The sequence below is a fragment of the Microtus ochrogaster genome, chromosome 2, assembly GCF_000317375.1.
Source record: "Microtus ochrogaster isolate Prairie Vole_2 chromosome 2, MicOch1.0, whole genome shotgun sequence".
Lineage (NCBI taxonomy): Eukaryota > Metazoa > Chordata > Mammalia > Rodentia > Cricetidae > Microtus > Microtus ochrogaster.
In genome coordinates, this window is record NC_022010.1 from 5,519,653 (window position 1) to 5,535,336 (window position 15,684).

At 47.3% G+C, this 15,684-nt stretch overlaps 1 protein-coding gene across 2 annotated transcripts in view; it reads left to right on the forward strand.

Moving 5' to 3' along the window:
• Gcn1 (GCN1, eIF2 alpha kinase activator homolog) overlaps nucleotides 1-15,684 on the forward strand; it is a 63,594-nt gene that overhangs the window by 14,466 nt on the left and 33,444 nt on the right. For both annotated transcript variants that reach the window (XM_005344321.3, XM_026783977.1), the window contains exons 6-24: nucleotides 219-317; nucleotides 400-534; nucleotides 1,186-1,254; nucleotides 1,382-1,490; nucleotides 2,728-2,802; nucleotides 3,226-3,354; nucleotides 3,964-4,014; nucleotides 4,357-4,455; nucleotides 4,666-4,839; nucleotides 6,293-6,445; nucleotides 8,126-8,218; nucleotides 10,320-10,395; nucleotides 10,534-10,693; nucleotides 12,158-12,347; nucleotides 12,443-12,567; nucleotides 13,323-13,501; nucleotides 14,148-14,241; nucleotides 15,021-15,134; nucleotides 15,231-15,429. In XM_005344321.3, the coding sequence (XP_005344378.1) occupies nucleotides 219-317; nucleotides 400-534; nucleotides 1,186-1,254; nucleotides 1,382-1,490; nucleotides 2,728-2,802; nucleotides 3,226-3,354; nucleotides 3,964-4,014; nucleotides 4,357-4,455; nucleotides 4,666-4,839; nucleotides 6,293-6,445; nucleotides 8,126-8,218; nucleotides 10,320-10,395; nucleotides 10,534-10,693; nucleotides 12,158-12,347; nucleotides 12,443-12,567; nucleotides 13,323-13,501; nucleotides 14,148-14,241; nucleotides 15,021-15,134; nucleotides 15,231-15,429 (2,323 nt within the window). The remainder of the gene's footprint in view (nucleotides 1-218; nucleotides 318-399; nucleotides 535-1,185; nucleotides 1,255-1,381; nucleotides 1,491-2,727; nucleotides 2,803-3,225; nucleotides 3,355-3,963; nucleotides 4,015-4,356; nucleotides 4,456-4,665; nucleotides 4,840-6,292; nucleotides 6,446-8,125; nucleotides 8,219-10,319; nucleotides 10,396-10,533; nucleotides 10,694-12,157; nucleotides 12,348-12,442; nucleotides 12,568-13,322; nucleotides 13,502-14,147; nucleotides 14,242-15,020; nucleotides 15,135-15,230; nucleotides 15,430-15,684) is intronic.

A 15,684-nucleotide genomic window follows, 5' to 3' on the forward strand; every position in this document is an offset into this window, starting at 1 on the left:
GTATGTGTGTGTATGTGTGTGTATGTGTACAAACATACACACAGGCAACAGCTCTTTACACATGAAAAGGAAAGGGGGCAGATTTAGGACAAGGAGTTGGAGTGGGTGGGATGGAGATGGAGCTGGAGTCTAGAAGGCCTGGTGGATGTCTGCGGCAGTCTATGAGGGTCACAGGACACCGTTGAGTTGTACGTGATTTGGCGTTTCTTTGCTGGCAGGTGGAGGTGCAGTGTCTGCTGCTGCTGGAGGTGCTGGGTGGCTCCCACAAGCATGCTGTGGATGGTGCGATGAAGAAGCTCACTAAACTGTGGAAGGAGGTGAATGGAGCTGGTGGGAGGTAGGAGGCCGTGCCTTTGTACCTCTGCCATCTGACTCACCAGCCTTCTACTTCCTCTTCAGAACCCTGAACTGGTGGAGCAGTACTTTTCAGCTATCCTTAGCTTAGAACCCAACCAAAACTATGCTGGCATGCTGGGGCTGCTCGTGCAGTTCTGCACAAATCACAAAGAGATGGACATGGTCAGCCAGCATAAGGCAAGTGTCTAGCGACTGACAGTGGGTTTGCTGCATCAGGGGTCTGGAGGACAGCCATGGAAACTTGCTTTGTCTTGTGGCCTGTAGCGGTAGTCTGTGTGAATCCTGGTATAGTCACTGGGGTGAGAGACTTTACTCTTCACACCAAGCATTGTGCCAGGAGTCGGGGTGCAGCAGTGAGCACAAGACTGATCTTTGTGGAACTGAATCAGAGAAGATGCTGACATAAGATAGATTGTCCCCTGTTAATTGTATCTGATAAGTGTGACAAGGAAATGTGCAAGATGGGTATCTGACTGGTACTGTGGTCAGGGAATGCATCTCTGTAAAGAAGGGACTTAGGGAGTAAAGAGAAGTTGACCAGTAAACAGGTGGGGCAGAACATTTTGGGCAGAGAACAGGTAGACAGGTAGGAAGAGCATCGAGAAGGCAAGTGGGGTTCATCTGTGGGAGTGGGTAAGAGAGCTTTCAGATGTCACTAGCTCTGAGCAGGCAGGGATGTCAAAGCCCTGCCAAGGTCTTTGAACTTTGTGTCAGGAGCCATGGAAATGACTGCTTCCCACCTTTCAGTGGAGAGCATGGGAGTGTGGGAAGCCATGGGAAGTGGGACCTTTGCTTAATACTGAAGTTTTGGGACCTTGTGTCCTGTAGAGTACCCTGCTAGATTTCTACGTGAAGAACATTCTGATGAGCAAAGTGAAGCCTCCGAAGTATTTGTTGGTGAGTGAGTGGATTGCACAGCTACCACACAGACGCTATCAAATCCTGGTTTAAATTCTGGATGCCCCCCTGCTCTGTCCTCTCAGTCTTTCCCATGAGGCCTGGTGTTTAACTCTTTATATTGTAGGACAACTGTGCCCCCTTGCTCCGGTTCATGTCCCACTCGGAGTTTAAGGATCTGATTCTGCCCACCATACAAAAATCCTTGCTGAGGAGCCCGGAGAATGTTATTGAAAGTAGGTTCTTGCTGAACAGGTGGGTGGGAGGGAGTGCGCTGCCTGAGCAGCTCTGTTGCTGTTGGCTTCGCAGCAGGAGCACTGTGTGTTCTAAGTATGAGATATGTTCACTGCCCTCACCAGGTAGACAGGAACTCCCTTCAGAATATGCTGAAATACATGGGCTTTCTTTTAAAATTATTTTCATAGCCAGGCAGTGGTGCCACACGCCTTTATTTATTTATTTATTTTTTTCGAAACAGGGTTTCTCTGTGGCTTTGGAGCCTGTCCTGGAACTAGCTCTGTAGACCAGGCTGGTCTCGAACTCACAGAGATCCACCTGCCTCTGCCTCCCAAGTGCTGGGATTAAAGGCGTGCACCACCATCGCCCTGCCACACGCCTTTAATCTGAGCAATGGGAGACGTAAGCAGGTGGATCTCTGTGAATGCAAGGCCAGCCTGGTCTACAAGAGCTAGTTCCAGGACAGTCAGAACTGTTACACAGAGAAATCCTGTCTTGAAAAACAACAACAAAAAAATTATTTTCATGAGTGTGTGTGTGTGTGTGTGTGTGTGTTTGTGTGTGCATGCTCGTGTATGCATGTGTGCATGTTTATGTGCATGAGCATGCACACCTGTGTGTCTGAGTGCGTGTGCCCACAATTTGGAAGAGGGCATCAGATCCCCTAGAAACTAGAGTTGTAGGCAGTTTTGAGCTGGCTGATGTTGATCCTGGAAAAACAACCAGTGCCCTTTATTGCTGAGCCTTATCAGGTGCTGTCTTGTTTTTTAAACTATGGAAAGCTAGGTGATGGTGACGCACACCTTTAATCCTAACACTTGGGAGGCGGAGGCAGGCAGGCAGGCAGGAAGGATGGATCTCTGTGAGTTCGAGGCCAGCCTGGTCCACAAGAGCTAGGTCTAGGACAGGTTTGATAGCTAGAGCGAAAGCCTGTCTCAAAAAAAAAAAAAAACTATAGAAAAGTATCCTCTTAGAATACTAACTGTAATTATGGAGGCTGTAGAATCTTCAGAAGATATTTGAGATTAAGAATCTTTGCTCTAGACAGTTCAAACAGTTTGGTGTGAAGAGCAGAGCTTTAGTTTACGGGTTGATAACCTTGTGACCTTGCAGAGGCAAAAGGCAGTCCTGTTACCATGGAGCTAAACAGGAGACTCCAGATGGCGTCTTCTGGGGAGTGGGGTGAAATAGGCACTGGCACTTGAAACTGATGAGCATTTCTTTCTGTCCCCTTAGCCATCTCCAGTCTCCTGGCATCAGTGACACTTGATCTCAGCCAGTATGCCCTGGACATCGTGAAAGGCTTGGCTAGTGAGTATACTGACCCCTCTGCAGCCACTTGCTGCACTGTGAGTTTTGGTTGTATTTGTTTTTTGCTCAGAGGGGGTGGGGCACGGTTTATGTTAGAAGTAAACTTTAGCGTCAACAAGACAGCTCCTTGAGTTAAAGGTGGTTTCTGCCATGTGTGCCAAGTCAAGTGTGGTCCAGGGAACATGATGAAAGGAGAGAACCTGCTCCTACAAACTGTTCTCTGACCTGTGCATGTGTGCCATGGTGACATAACTAAATAAATGTTAAAATGAAAAAAGGAATAAGGTTTTAACCGCCAACAGGGGGAGGAGTTTCTTTTCTGAGATTGCTGATGATGAGGTCGGAGAGCTGGGGTAAAGAGCCAGGACTAAAGTCTTCATGTTTAGCTGCTGCAACCCCTGAGCTGTGACTCTGTGTGTCCAGATCAGCTGAAGTCCAACAGCCCCCGTCTGATGGATGAAGCTGTGCTGGCACTGCGCAACCTGGCCCGCCAGTGCAGTGACTCCTCCGCCACTGAGGCCCTGACCAAGTACCTGTTTGCAATCCTTGGAGGTGAGCAGCCTTGTCAGCATAGCAGGTGACACACAGCAGGTGTTCCCCTAGCCTTGAAGCCAGGATGTGGTAGGAATTTGATTCTGAGTCTACTCCAGGGGAAGCTTTTGATGAGGAACACTTCCACATGTGGCGGAAGCACACCCATGGCGGTAAAGACGGTGATGCCAATGATTTTAAGAATGTGTTTTTGTGTGCATGGGAGGAGAAAAGGAAAGAAAGATATGAAGATGTTAATGGTGTCTTTGAGTAGTGGGAACATGCTGATGTAGCACATTTTTCTTTTTATATTTTCTGTAAGAATGTAGTACTTTTGTTTGTTTTCTCAAGACAGGGTTTCTCTATGTAGCCCTGGCTGTCCTGGAACTTGCTCTGTAGACCAGGCTCGTCTCAAACGCATAGAGATCTGCCTATCTCTGCCTCCCAAGTGCTGGGATTAAAGGCGTGTGCCACCACTGCTCAGCGAAGAATGTAGTACTTGTAGTCAGAAAACATAAGGCTATAAAGTGCTATTTAAACCCAGCTTCACAGCAGAAAGGCTGCTTCGGGAGTCTGCATGTATGTGACACGGGGCCAACATGAACGATGACTTTTGTTCCTTCCTCACAGGCTCAGAAGGAAAGCTAACTGTCGTAGCCCAGAAGATGAGTGTCCTTTCAGGTAGGGATCCTCCCGGGTCATGGCAGTGTGCTGTAGTAACGAGGGAGGCTATTGTCCTGTCAGATAAAGCGAGTCCTTTAAACCCTGATGCCCAGCAGTGTTGGCTGTGCCAGCTTGCCTACCAGTACTCTGCTGTCGGCCTGTGTGGCAGGAAGCCTGGTTTCTGTAAAAGGACAGACTGGAAGAAAATTGAAGGAGTGTCTGTAATGGCCAGGAGAAAGCGTGGCTGCTGGGGTACCCAGAACAGGTCTGTGACCTGGTGTACCCTGTTGACAGTGGCAGGAAGGCTTGTCTGCTGTGGCTTGTGCAGGGGAGGGAACAACCAGAGAATCTGCTTTTCAGGGATTGGAAGCCTCAGTCATCACGTGGTATCTGGGCCTTCTAGTCAAGTCCTGAATGGGTGTGTGGTTGAGCTGTTCATCCCATTCCTCCAGCAGGAAGGTAATTCCTTGTGGCATGGGGAGCATGGTTTTCCAGGCAGTGTTCCGAAAGCCTATCTAAAGGCACACCTCCTTGAGTTAGCAGGGCTGGGAATGTCTGAAATGTCACTGCTTCCTCCCCGGGACCCCGGCTTGCCTTCTCCCATGGCTTGCAGCGATTTGGTATGGTTATAAGATGTCAGACCGATTGGACTTGTGCCGCTTACCCTAGTGCATGAAGGTACCTTGGTACACGCCATCTCTGTCCTGGCGCTCTGGTGCAATCGGCTCACTACAGAAGTGCCCAAGAAGCTTACTGACTGGTTCAAGAGAGTTTTCAGCCTTAAAACCTCCACCTCCGCAGTGAGGCACGCCTACCTGCAGTGCATGCTGTCCTCTTTCCGAGGTAAGGCGTCCAGGAAAGGGGTGACTGAGCCCAGGGCATGCTCCCTGCTCAGGGCTTCTCTTCTGGTTCCCTGACTAGACCTCATTTTCTTCTGAGTCCTTGTTCCTGTCTTCACAGTAGTGACTCCTTCCCTTGTTGGATTTTTGTTTGTTGGTTGGTTTTTGATTTTTTGGCATTTCTGGAACTCACTTTGTAGACCAGGCTGGCCTCAAACTTACAGATCCACCTGCCTCTGCCTCCCCAGTGCTGGGCTTTAAGGCATGTGCCACCATACTAGGCTCCCTTGTTGAATTTTATTCAGAAAGAACCTGTTGTTGTACTGAGATCATGAGTTTAAAAGGTCAATGCTATGTGAACTTGATTTTGAACCCTTTAAAAAATTGCCACTTTCATCTCTTCAGTGCTGAACACAGCTACTGATACTGGCATCCCATCTTCTCCAACCCAAATAGCCAGGGGGATTTGATTTCTTTACTAAAATCCTCTTGATATTGATTCCTGTCTCTGATATAGGCTTGTATTTCATTTAAATGATGTGTCGATTTTAAATTTATGAACTACTAAATTATAAATTTAAATTACTAATTTATGAATTAAATTTATGGAAAACGTCAAGAAGATTCCAAAGATTCCTTCTTGAGACAGACAGAGGAAATGGGCTTTGTGCCCACACATGTTAGGAGTAGGAACAGACTCTGTCAGAAGCGCTTGTCTTGAGTTGACAGGAACCATGCCTTAGCGACAGCACAGCTGGGTATTGTGATTTAAGCCTGCAATCCCAGAACTCGGGAGATAGAGGCAGGAGTTCCAGATCATCTTTGGCTACATACTGAATTTGAGGCCAACCTGGAATACATGAGTAGTTATAAAAAACAAAATGGGTGTTTTTAGGTATAGCTGTAACTTTTTTTTTTTAATGTAATTTACTTAGAGATAGGGTTTCTTCTCTACATAGCTCTGGCTGTCCTAGAACTCACAGAAATCCACCTGCTGGGAATGAAGGCTTGCACCACCATGCCTAGCTTATTTATTTATTTTTAGTGTGTTTATATCATAGGTTAGCAGATTGGCTAGAGGTTGTCTTGTTGTGGGAAGAACACCAGATTGGAATGGCTAGGCTTGTAGTTAGTAGTGGTTCTTTGTCAGCCAGCTGTTGACAACCCTGGACAGTTTACTTTGCCTCTCTGTTTCCTTATCCTGTGGAAGAGCAGCTGATGATCAGATTAATAAGATTGTTTTATTTTTAATTTTTATTTCTTTATTTTTTTTTTCTCTTCAATTTTTTTTATGACTATAGAGTTTAAATCCCAGATTCCTTCTCTGGTTCTTTGAGATACTCAGAAAATTAACTGAAGGGTTTTAGCCAGTTCACACTTGGGTGGATAATGTCTTCTCAAATAATCACATCACTTCTGTAAACCAGGTCGTCTCTAAGATGCTTCTGTCTCCACAGGTGACACACTCCTGCAGGCCTTGGACTTTCTGCCCTTGCTCATGCAGACAGTAGAGAAGGCAGCCTCCCAGAACACTCAGGTTCCCACAGTCACCGAAGGGGTCGCTGCAGCGTTGCTGCTCTCCAAGCTTTCCGTGGCTGACTCACAGGCCGGTAAGGGTCTGCATGCGTCCAGAGTGCCAGGTGACAGAGTCCTTGGTCGAGTGTTGGATGCTTAGCAGCCTGTCAGCTTGTCAGCTCCAGGGCTGCCTGTTACCTGCAGCAATGAGCTCGGGGTCACAATAGAAGTGCAGCCTTCATTTGTCCTCAACTCGCTGTTCTTGCCTCTGTTACTTCAGTGCTTTGGGTTGGGCTTGTCTGTGATGCTTGTACTGTGTGGTTGAGTATTAGGACTTAGTGTTTGTTTTTTTTAATTGTTGTACTTGTTTATTTTATGTGTATGAGTGTTTCGCCTGCATGTATGGGCAGCACAGGTGCTCAGTACCACAGAAGTTGGAGGAGGGTGTTGATTCCTTGTAACTGGAGTTGTAGACAGTTGTGAACTGCCATGTAGGTGTTAGGAACCTGGGTCCTCTGCAAGAGTAGCTGGTACTCTTAACCACTAAGTCATCTTTCTAGACTTCGTGTTTGAATTAGTTACATATGCATAGGATGCTCTGGTTCATTCCTGTTGCTACAATAAAGCACCCGACAGAAAGCATCGTGGGGAGACAGGTTCATTTCAGCTACAACTCCAGTTTATGCGCTACCATTGTGGGAAAGTTAAGGTAGGAACTTCAGAGAGCTGGTCACATCATGTCTACTGTCAGGAGCAGAGAGAAACATGCTTGGTAACATGTTATGTCATCCACCAACCATGCATGGGAACAATTCAAGTCAGAGTCTCCCCGTCCTTTTCTGCCTTCGCTGGAGTCCTTTTTGTTAGTCGCCTTTGTCACTGTGACAGACTACTTGAGAAATTCAGCTCAGGATGAAAGATTTGTTGTGGTCCATGGTCTCAGAGGGCCCAGTCACATGGCGGGCAGTTGCCCATTGTCTTTGGATCTGTGTCAGGCAGGGAGTATGTGGCTGAGCAGAGCTGCTTACCTCTTGGTGGCTGGGAAGCAAAGCAAAGCCACAGGTCTCAGCATCTCTTTCCAGAGTGTGCATTGGTGACTGACCTATGTCCCCCAGGCCCCATCTCCTGAAGGTTTTACCACCTGCCAGTGGTGCCATAAGCGGGGGATCATATCTTCATCATACGGGCCTTTGGAGTGGATGCACAGCATCTAACTCTAGGGCCTCCCCTTCTGCCTGTGCACTCGCCTGACCTTGTACCCACTGTACACACCAAGACCTATGACTCCCTGGGCGGAGATACACATGAACACAGCCTCATGTTAGCACATCTCAGGGTGCATGCTCTGGGGTGGGAGGACAGAGATGTGAGTCACTGAAGGAGGTTGAGTCTTCGTTTGAGGAATGAGTGTTGGGAAAGGTTTCATGAAGGAGGAAGCATTTGATCTCTGAGAAGCTACAAGGATGTGACTCTCATGAAGAAATGGCCACAATTAGGAAAAGGCAGGGAGAGCTGCATCGTGTGAACCTCAGGTGTTCCAGACAGGTTCTTCTCCAGAGGAGAAGCTGTAGGCAGCAGAGAACCCTACAGTTGTGCAGACTGCAAGTGAGGCCAGAAGGACTGATGCTTGGTTTCAGACTAGGAGAACAGTGAGCTTGGGAATGGTCTTCATGGAGTGTCTTTCACAGAGCCTGCCCAGCAGCTTCAGCTTAGAAGAGCCACGCTGTGGGGGACATGGTGCACTGTGTCATGGGGTGACCTTTGCTTTCTTGCAGAGGCCAAACTGAGCAACTTTTGGCAGCTGATCGTAGATGAAAAGAAGCAGATTTTCACTTCTGAGAAGTTTTTACTCCTGGCTTCAGAGGATGGTGAGTTTTGCGACCTCTGACGGGTCCTTAGGGAGGTCCTGTTTCTGAGCACCTGCTTAGCCAACAGCTCTGTGAGCACCCAAAAGCGTGGCTGTTTTCTGAATGAATTTATTCTGTGTGGGAGAATCAAGATCCGTAGAAAGGCGTACTTGGGAGGACTGTAGCGACAGTCATGGAGCTGTGATATTAGCTGTAATTATAGCTGAATGGGTAATTGGTGCTGTCTGGTTTCCTTATGCTAAGTGCTGTGGAGTTGTGGCAGCTCTACTTCCCCACCAGGCGACACAGAAACTACTGGTTTCTATCCTGGCAGAAAAGGAACAATGATCTTCAAATGTATGTGCAAAATTCTAGGTTGCCTCATAGGAGTGTGCCACTAATTAGTGATGTGAAGTCTTTTGACTCATGAATCACAACATCCTATTAATGAGCTACAACTATTAGTCACTTTCTGCTTTCTTTCTTGCTTTCTTTTTTTTTTTTTTTTTCTTTTTGATTAGGAACGACATTCATAGTTCAGAGACGAGGTGGGAAGGTGGGAGGGAATCTTCATTGAAAACCTCCTGCTTTGACCTCTATAGCCACTCAATTCTGCTGGCCATTGACAGCGGTTTGATCTGCTGCTTCTGTATCCTCAATATTCTACATACCCATCCCTTTGTGTGTTCTCTGCCTCTTTACACAGAGTAGTGTGTTGCTGTTGCCCCCGTGCCTCCCAGGCTGGAAATGAGTCCCTTGTTCAGTGAACTACATGTCCAAGCCGCTGGCCGAGAGTACAGTGAATTGTTTGTTCGTTGTTTTTTTTTTTCTTTTTTGAGGTTTATTTTATGAGTTTGAGTTTTGCTTTCATATATGTCTGTATCTGGTAGGTACTCTTGAAGGTCAGAAGAGGGAGTTGAATCCCCTGGAGCTGTAATGAATTAGGGATGATTATGAGCCACCATGTAGGTGCTGGGAATCCAACCCAATCCCTTTGCAAGAGCAACAAGTGTTCTTAATCAATGAGCCATCTCACCAACTGCCCCCTCTTTTTGTCTTCAAATACAGGTTTTTCTTTTGTAGCCTAGGCTAACCTTAAACTCAGGTTCTCAGTGCTGAAACCTCTCAAGCACTGGGATTATAGGTGTGCGCCACCACTCATAGCTAATAATTCTGTTTTCTTTTTCAGTCAATTTTCTAAATTGTTATTGTGCTATACCTTTTTTCTGCTCCTCTCCCTTTCTCCCCTCTCCCCTTCTACCCTCTCTTATGACCCCCTTGCTACCAGTTTCTCAGGAGATCTTGTTTTTTTCTCTTTTCCTAATTAGATCCATGTATGTCTCTCTTAGATAGCTAGTAATTTTTTTAAAGATTTATTTATTTATTATATACACAATGTTCAGCCTCCATGTATGCCTGCAGGCCAGAAGAGGGCACCAGATCTCATTACAGATGGTTGTGAGCCACTATGTGGTTACTGGGAATTGAACTCAAGACCTCCGGAAGAGAGGCTTTTAACCTCTGAGTCATCTCTCTAGCCCCAATAGCTAGTAATTCTTAATTATTAAAATCAGTGTATACCTTCTTTACTTCAAAATATATATTACATAATAGAGAAAAAGACATAAAAATGAACTGTAGCTTCATATCTGGTGTTAATCACATTTACATCTTTCTGTTAATTTTTTTTATTTCATTCCAATTCTTTTTGGGGTTGGGGAAGAATACATTTTTAGTTATTTAATTTTGTTTTCTTTCTTGGTGTGTGTGTGTGTGTGTGTGTGTGTGTGTGTGTGTGTGTGTGTACACGCCTGAAAGTTGGAAGACAACTTTTAGGAGCAGGTTCTCTCATTCCGCTATTCAGGTTCCAGGGATTGTATTCAAGTTATCAATCAGGTTTAGTGGCAAGCTTCTTTACCTACTGAAGCTCAAAAGACTTGCCCTGGCCGGTGAGTGGTGACTCATGCCTTTAATCCTAGCATTTAGGAAGCAAAGGCAGGTGGATCTCTGAGTTCGAGGCCAGCCTGGTCTACAGAGCTAGTTCCAGGACAGCCAGGGCTACACCCAAGAAGCCCTGTCTCGAAAAACAAAAATAGGCTTACACCATTTCTTTCCCTTACAGCCCTGTGTACTGTGCTGCATTTGACGGAGAGGCTTTTCCTCGACCACCCGCAGAGACTCACCAACAGCAGAGTTCAGTACGTGAGCCTCACTTTTCCTGTCCCCTGGGCCAGCAGAGCAAATGTTGACAGGACTATGAGGAGTGGGTATGTGGCAGGTTTGGCTGTGGAAGACCCTATCCCAACTTCCCAGGACATCTGTTTTTGTGTTTGCAGACAATACTATCGGGTCCTGGTGGCTGTGCTCCTGAGCCGTACATGGCATGTGCGCAGGCAGGCACAGCAGACAGTTCGGAAGTTGCTGTCCTCTCTCGGGGGCATTAAGCTGGCCAATGGCCTTTTGGAAGAGCTGAAGATTGTCCTCAGTTCTCACAAGGTGAGAGGATCAACATGCTTCTGCCCTGGCCTTTCAGCTGACCACTCCTGGCATGTTTTCTCTCTTAGACTGGGTGATTCCAGGACTCTATGCATTTTCATCAAGCTTTGATAACATCTTTTCATTTTAGAGACTTTCTTTTCTGTTTCCATACCTTTGATGTAGTTCAAAATATTTTTGGATATTTTCTTTTTAGTTAGTGTTTTATTTTATTTTATTTTTATTTTTGGTGTTTTTGAGACAGGGTTTTGCTGTAGTTTTTAGAGCCTGTCCTGGAACTAGGTCTTGTAGACCAGGCTGGCCTTGAACTCACAGAGATCCGCCTGCCTCTGCCTCCTGTGCTGGGATTAAAGATGTGCGCTGCCGCCGCCACCACCGCCTGGACTTTTTGGTTGTTTTAAAACACTTAATTTTAAACTCATTCTCGCTTTTGATCTTTTCACAGTACCTTTGAAGGCAAGAAGGGCTTGTAGCCTTTTTTTTTTTTTTTTTTTTTAAGTCTAAATCAGTTTATTTTGTTTTGTTTTTTTCAAGACAGGGTTTCTCTGTAGCTTTGGATCCTGTTCTGGAACTCGCTTTATACAGCAGGCTGGTCTCGAATTCACAGAGATCTGTCTGCCTCTGCCTCCCAAGTGCTGGGATTAAAGGCATGTGTCACCGATCGGCCCCTAAACACCTTTTTTTTTATTTTAATTTTTATTCTTTACATACATTATATCCTGATTGCAATTTTCCCCTAACTCCCTCTTCCCAGTCCCCCACAACCACCCTCCTCCCCGATCCACTTCTCTGTTTCCCTTTTAAAAAAAAATAAAGAGCAGTCTTTCTAGGAATATCAACCGAACATGGCATAACAAATTACAATAAAACAAGACACAAACCCTCATATCATGACTGGATAAGGTGACCCATTGGGAGGAAAAGGGTCCCAAGTACAGGCAAAAGAGTCAGAGTTTCTTCCGACTCCTGCTGTCAGTTCCTCCAAGAACAGCAACAGTGTACCAGTAACATATATTTAGAGGCCCTTGCTCAGACCCATAGAGAGTCCGTGATTGTTGCTTCAGATTCTGTGAGCCCTATGGGCTTTGCTTAGTTAAGTCTGTGAACTGTGTTCCCACAGTGTCCTTGGCCCTCTGAACAAGCTGGCTATCTAGGCTGTCTGGGTTCTCTCAGGCAGTAGACAGGGCGGCCTGGACTGTTGAAGCGTTGTAGGTGCCATTCATCACCATTTCCCCCTCAGCAGTGTATATGCTTGGTCTCCAGAACCAGTTTTCTGATTCATTCTCTAAAAGCTTCCTTAGAGTTTTTAGGTGACTGTGCTCGGTGTCTTTCCAGGCACATCACGGCCTGTGGGCTCCAGCAGGGACTCCCTGTGATAGCAGGAGAAGCTCAGTGGCCCTGCATGCTCTCTGTTTACTGCTGTACACAGGGCTCTCTGGGGACTCATTTGTTCTCTCTCTAAAGGTGCTGCCCATGGAGGCTCTTGTGACAGATGCAGGAGAGGTGACTGAGATGGGCAAGGCCTATGTGCCTCCACGGGTCCTACAGGAAGCACTGTGTGTCATCTCTGGGGTGCCAGGGCTCAAGGGTGACATCGCTAGCACTGAGCAGCTGGCCCAGGAGATGCTGATCATCTCTCACCACCCGTCCTTAGGTCTGTGGCTGTGGTAGGAATGGGAGGGGGGTGGCTGTTTAGGGCAGCGTGATGGTAGCTCCGGCAGAAGGTTTCAAGAAGCCCCTCTCCTTCAGTGGCAGTGCAGTCCGCACTCTGGCCAGCACTTCTCACCAGGATGAAGATTGACCTTGAAGCCTTCATCACCAGGCACCTGGATCAGATCATCCCCAGAATCACTACACAGAGTCCCCTGAACCAGGTAATAGGTCCATGAGCTAGATTTGTACTTAATGTCAGTGCCCAGAGACTCCCCTTGCAGGGTACAAGAAGTGAGGGCTCACAGAAGCAGAGAAAGAATAGTGATGTGTAGTCTTGGCTCCTTGATTGTAAGTGACAGGACGCATACTGGCTGGAGCACAAAAGGGAGCTTAGGGCCTCCTTTATGGGCTGTGTTCAAGGATGGGAGTAGTTTGGGATGGTGCCGCAGACTCAGCCGTGCTCTTAGGACAGCAGAGGTCTTTGCTGTCCTTCCTCCATCATGAAACCCATCTCATCTCTGAGCCACTTCTCTCTGCTTCCCACATCTGAGCCGCATTCTCAAGTGTCTGGTAAGAAAGAGTTGTGGGCTCACACCTTTTCCTCCCACCAGCTCCAGTGGAAAAACACACATTTTCCTGCAGTGCCAGCTGGCATGGGGTCTCGTCGCCCCAGTTGACCTGTCCCCAAGACTGTCTTTCTGGTTAGGGGTTACATGCCTGCCTTTGGAAATGGTGAGGTTGTGGTCCCTGGATCACAGAGTTGAGTGGAGTGTGCACTCCAAAACAGTGATAATAGCAGAGTGGGGGGAAGGCTCGTGAGTGAGACAAGCTCAGACACAACGAGCCGCACTGGTGGGCGTTACTCAGAGCACAAAGCAGGAATGGGGAGCCGATTGCAAGGGTCATTTGGGTGTGGCAGAAACCTATTTTGGTGTTAGTTAGGGTATAGATTGACTCTTGTCTGTTTGTCTGGCAGTCTTCCATGAACGCCATGGGCTCCCTTTCCATCCTGTCTCCTGACCGAGTCCTCCCTCAGCTCATCAGCACTATCACGGCCTCTGTGCAGAACCCTGCACTGTGCCTTGTGACTCGGGAGGAATTTGCCATCATGCAGACCCCTGCCGGAGAGCTGTTTGATAAGTCCATCATCCAGAGGTGAGACTCACCTGCTCGCTAGTTGGCTCAGTTACCTTTTCTCCCCAGGTCTGGGTTTCAAGCTTATTTGATGAGGATGTCTTTATTAGGAACATTGTGAGTAAACAAAACAACCTGTCTGTCCTAAGCTGCTCATATTCCAGGCCCAGTGCTTAGGCCCTAGATGTTGGTGAGCCCGGATCTAGCACTACCTGGGTGCATCTTAAGCTATCTGGCAGCTGGATGTGGTAGTGTGTGCCTGTAATCCCAACCTTTGGAGGCTGAGATACAGGGATTGTAAATTGGAGGCCAGGGGGACTATATAGAGGCCCTTCCTGCATTGTAAGTGTCTCAAGAAAAAAGGCTGAGGAAATGGACCTAAGTAGGCGCTTGCTGGCCAGCCAGCCTAGTTAAGATGTCAGCTTACATACAGATTCAGTGAGATACCTCATCTCAAAGATACCATGGAGAGTGGTGGAAATACTGGAAATTAACTTCTGGCCTGCACACACCACACATGCAAGCACATGGACGCATGCATGTGGACACACACACATACACAGGAAAAACAAATATTAAGGTTTGCTGGCTAGGCCTGGTGGCTATAACGAGGCTAAGCAGCCTGGTGGCTGTTTTGAAGCTGGATAACTGCCTCCCTGTATTTCAGTGCCCAGCAGGACAGCATAAAAAAGGCCAATATGAAGCGAGAGAACAAAGCCTACTCCTTTAAGGAGCAGATCATTGAGCTGGAGCTGAAGGAGGTGAGTACAGGGGTTCATCTCCAGCAGCCAGTGAGCTCCAGGAAAACTGAGGCCACAGACTCTCTTGGTGCGTTCTTCTGTCCTCTCCAGCACTGCCCACTGTTCTCTGTGGCTCAGCCCATGCTCTCCCTCGGTCGTCCACATCTCATCCCTTTCCCCTCTCAGAAAAGTGACTCCCTGCCCATCTGTCCAAGGGTTGCTTCACTCCCTTCCTGGCTTGTTGCTTTTATATCATTTTCCATGCTTCACAGTTACATTATGTATTTATTTTCCTGTTTATTGTCTAACTTTACCTGCTAGATTGTGAGCTCTGTGAGGGGAGAGATCCCATCTTATCCCCAGTGTTTCTAGAACCTTAAACAATTTCTGGCATGATGTAAGTGCTCAATAAATACGTTGAAGGACTGAGTGATCTTTCTGTCACTCAAGCAGTCTCTGTCCTGTAACAACCTTGGGTGGGTCTGAGGGTAGACTAAAGTTTTTAATCTGCAGTCATGTGACCACCAGAATGCCCATTAGAGGTCATTGAAGGTTGTGTTGCTTCTCTGACGTTTCTCTCCTCATCTTTTAAAGCTGAGAATATTGTTTAAAGTTTGCTTCTTTGCTACTCTCTCCATTCTGTAGGCATCCAGTGGCCATGACCTTTATAGGGGTGAAGGGGGCATGTGCTAGACTTAAGGGGGACCTGGAATTCTTTTTGGAAGCTGGCTAGCTTTTCTCTGATGGGAGGCAGATCTGTTCCATGGATATAGAGTTGGTTTCTGGTCCCGGTCCTTCAGGAGATAAAGAAGAAGAAAGGCATAAAAGAGGAGGTGCAGTTGACTAGTAAGCAGAAGGAGATGCTGCAGGCCCAGATGGACAAGGAGGCGCACGTCCGGAAGCGGCTACAGGAGGTAAGTAGCTGCCACCAGCACATGACAGCACCAGAAGGATGCTCTGTGTGTGCCAGCTCTGCTCTTTGCTGACTCTTTTGGTGATTCTGCTTGCAGCTGGATGGGGAGCTAGAGGCGGCACTCGGACTGCTAGATGCCATCATGACCAGGAACCCATGTGGCCTGACCCAATACATCCCTGTTTTGGTCGACGCCTTCCTGCCCTTGCTGAAATCTCCCCTGGCTGCTCCCAGGGTCAAAGGCCCCTTCCTGTCCTTGGCTGCCTGTGTCATGCCCCCTAGACTCAAGGCCTTGGGTTAGTCCTTATTTGCTGGCTGTGGGGTTGTCAGGGATGTTTGGGAATTGGGCTAGAGGTGCCTGTAGGTGTTCTAAGTCGACATGTGGTGTCCTAAGCTGCTGAATTTTGTTTCCACATGGAGGCAGCCTGTGGAGCCTCAACTGGATATGCTCAAGAACAATAAAGTACTGCCTCTTCCCTCCATTTTGTGTCCTCTCTGCCTTCTGAGGAGCAGGCTTTATAGCTAGTCAGCATCTCATCCTTCTGGAGTGG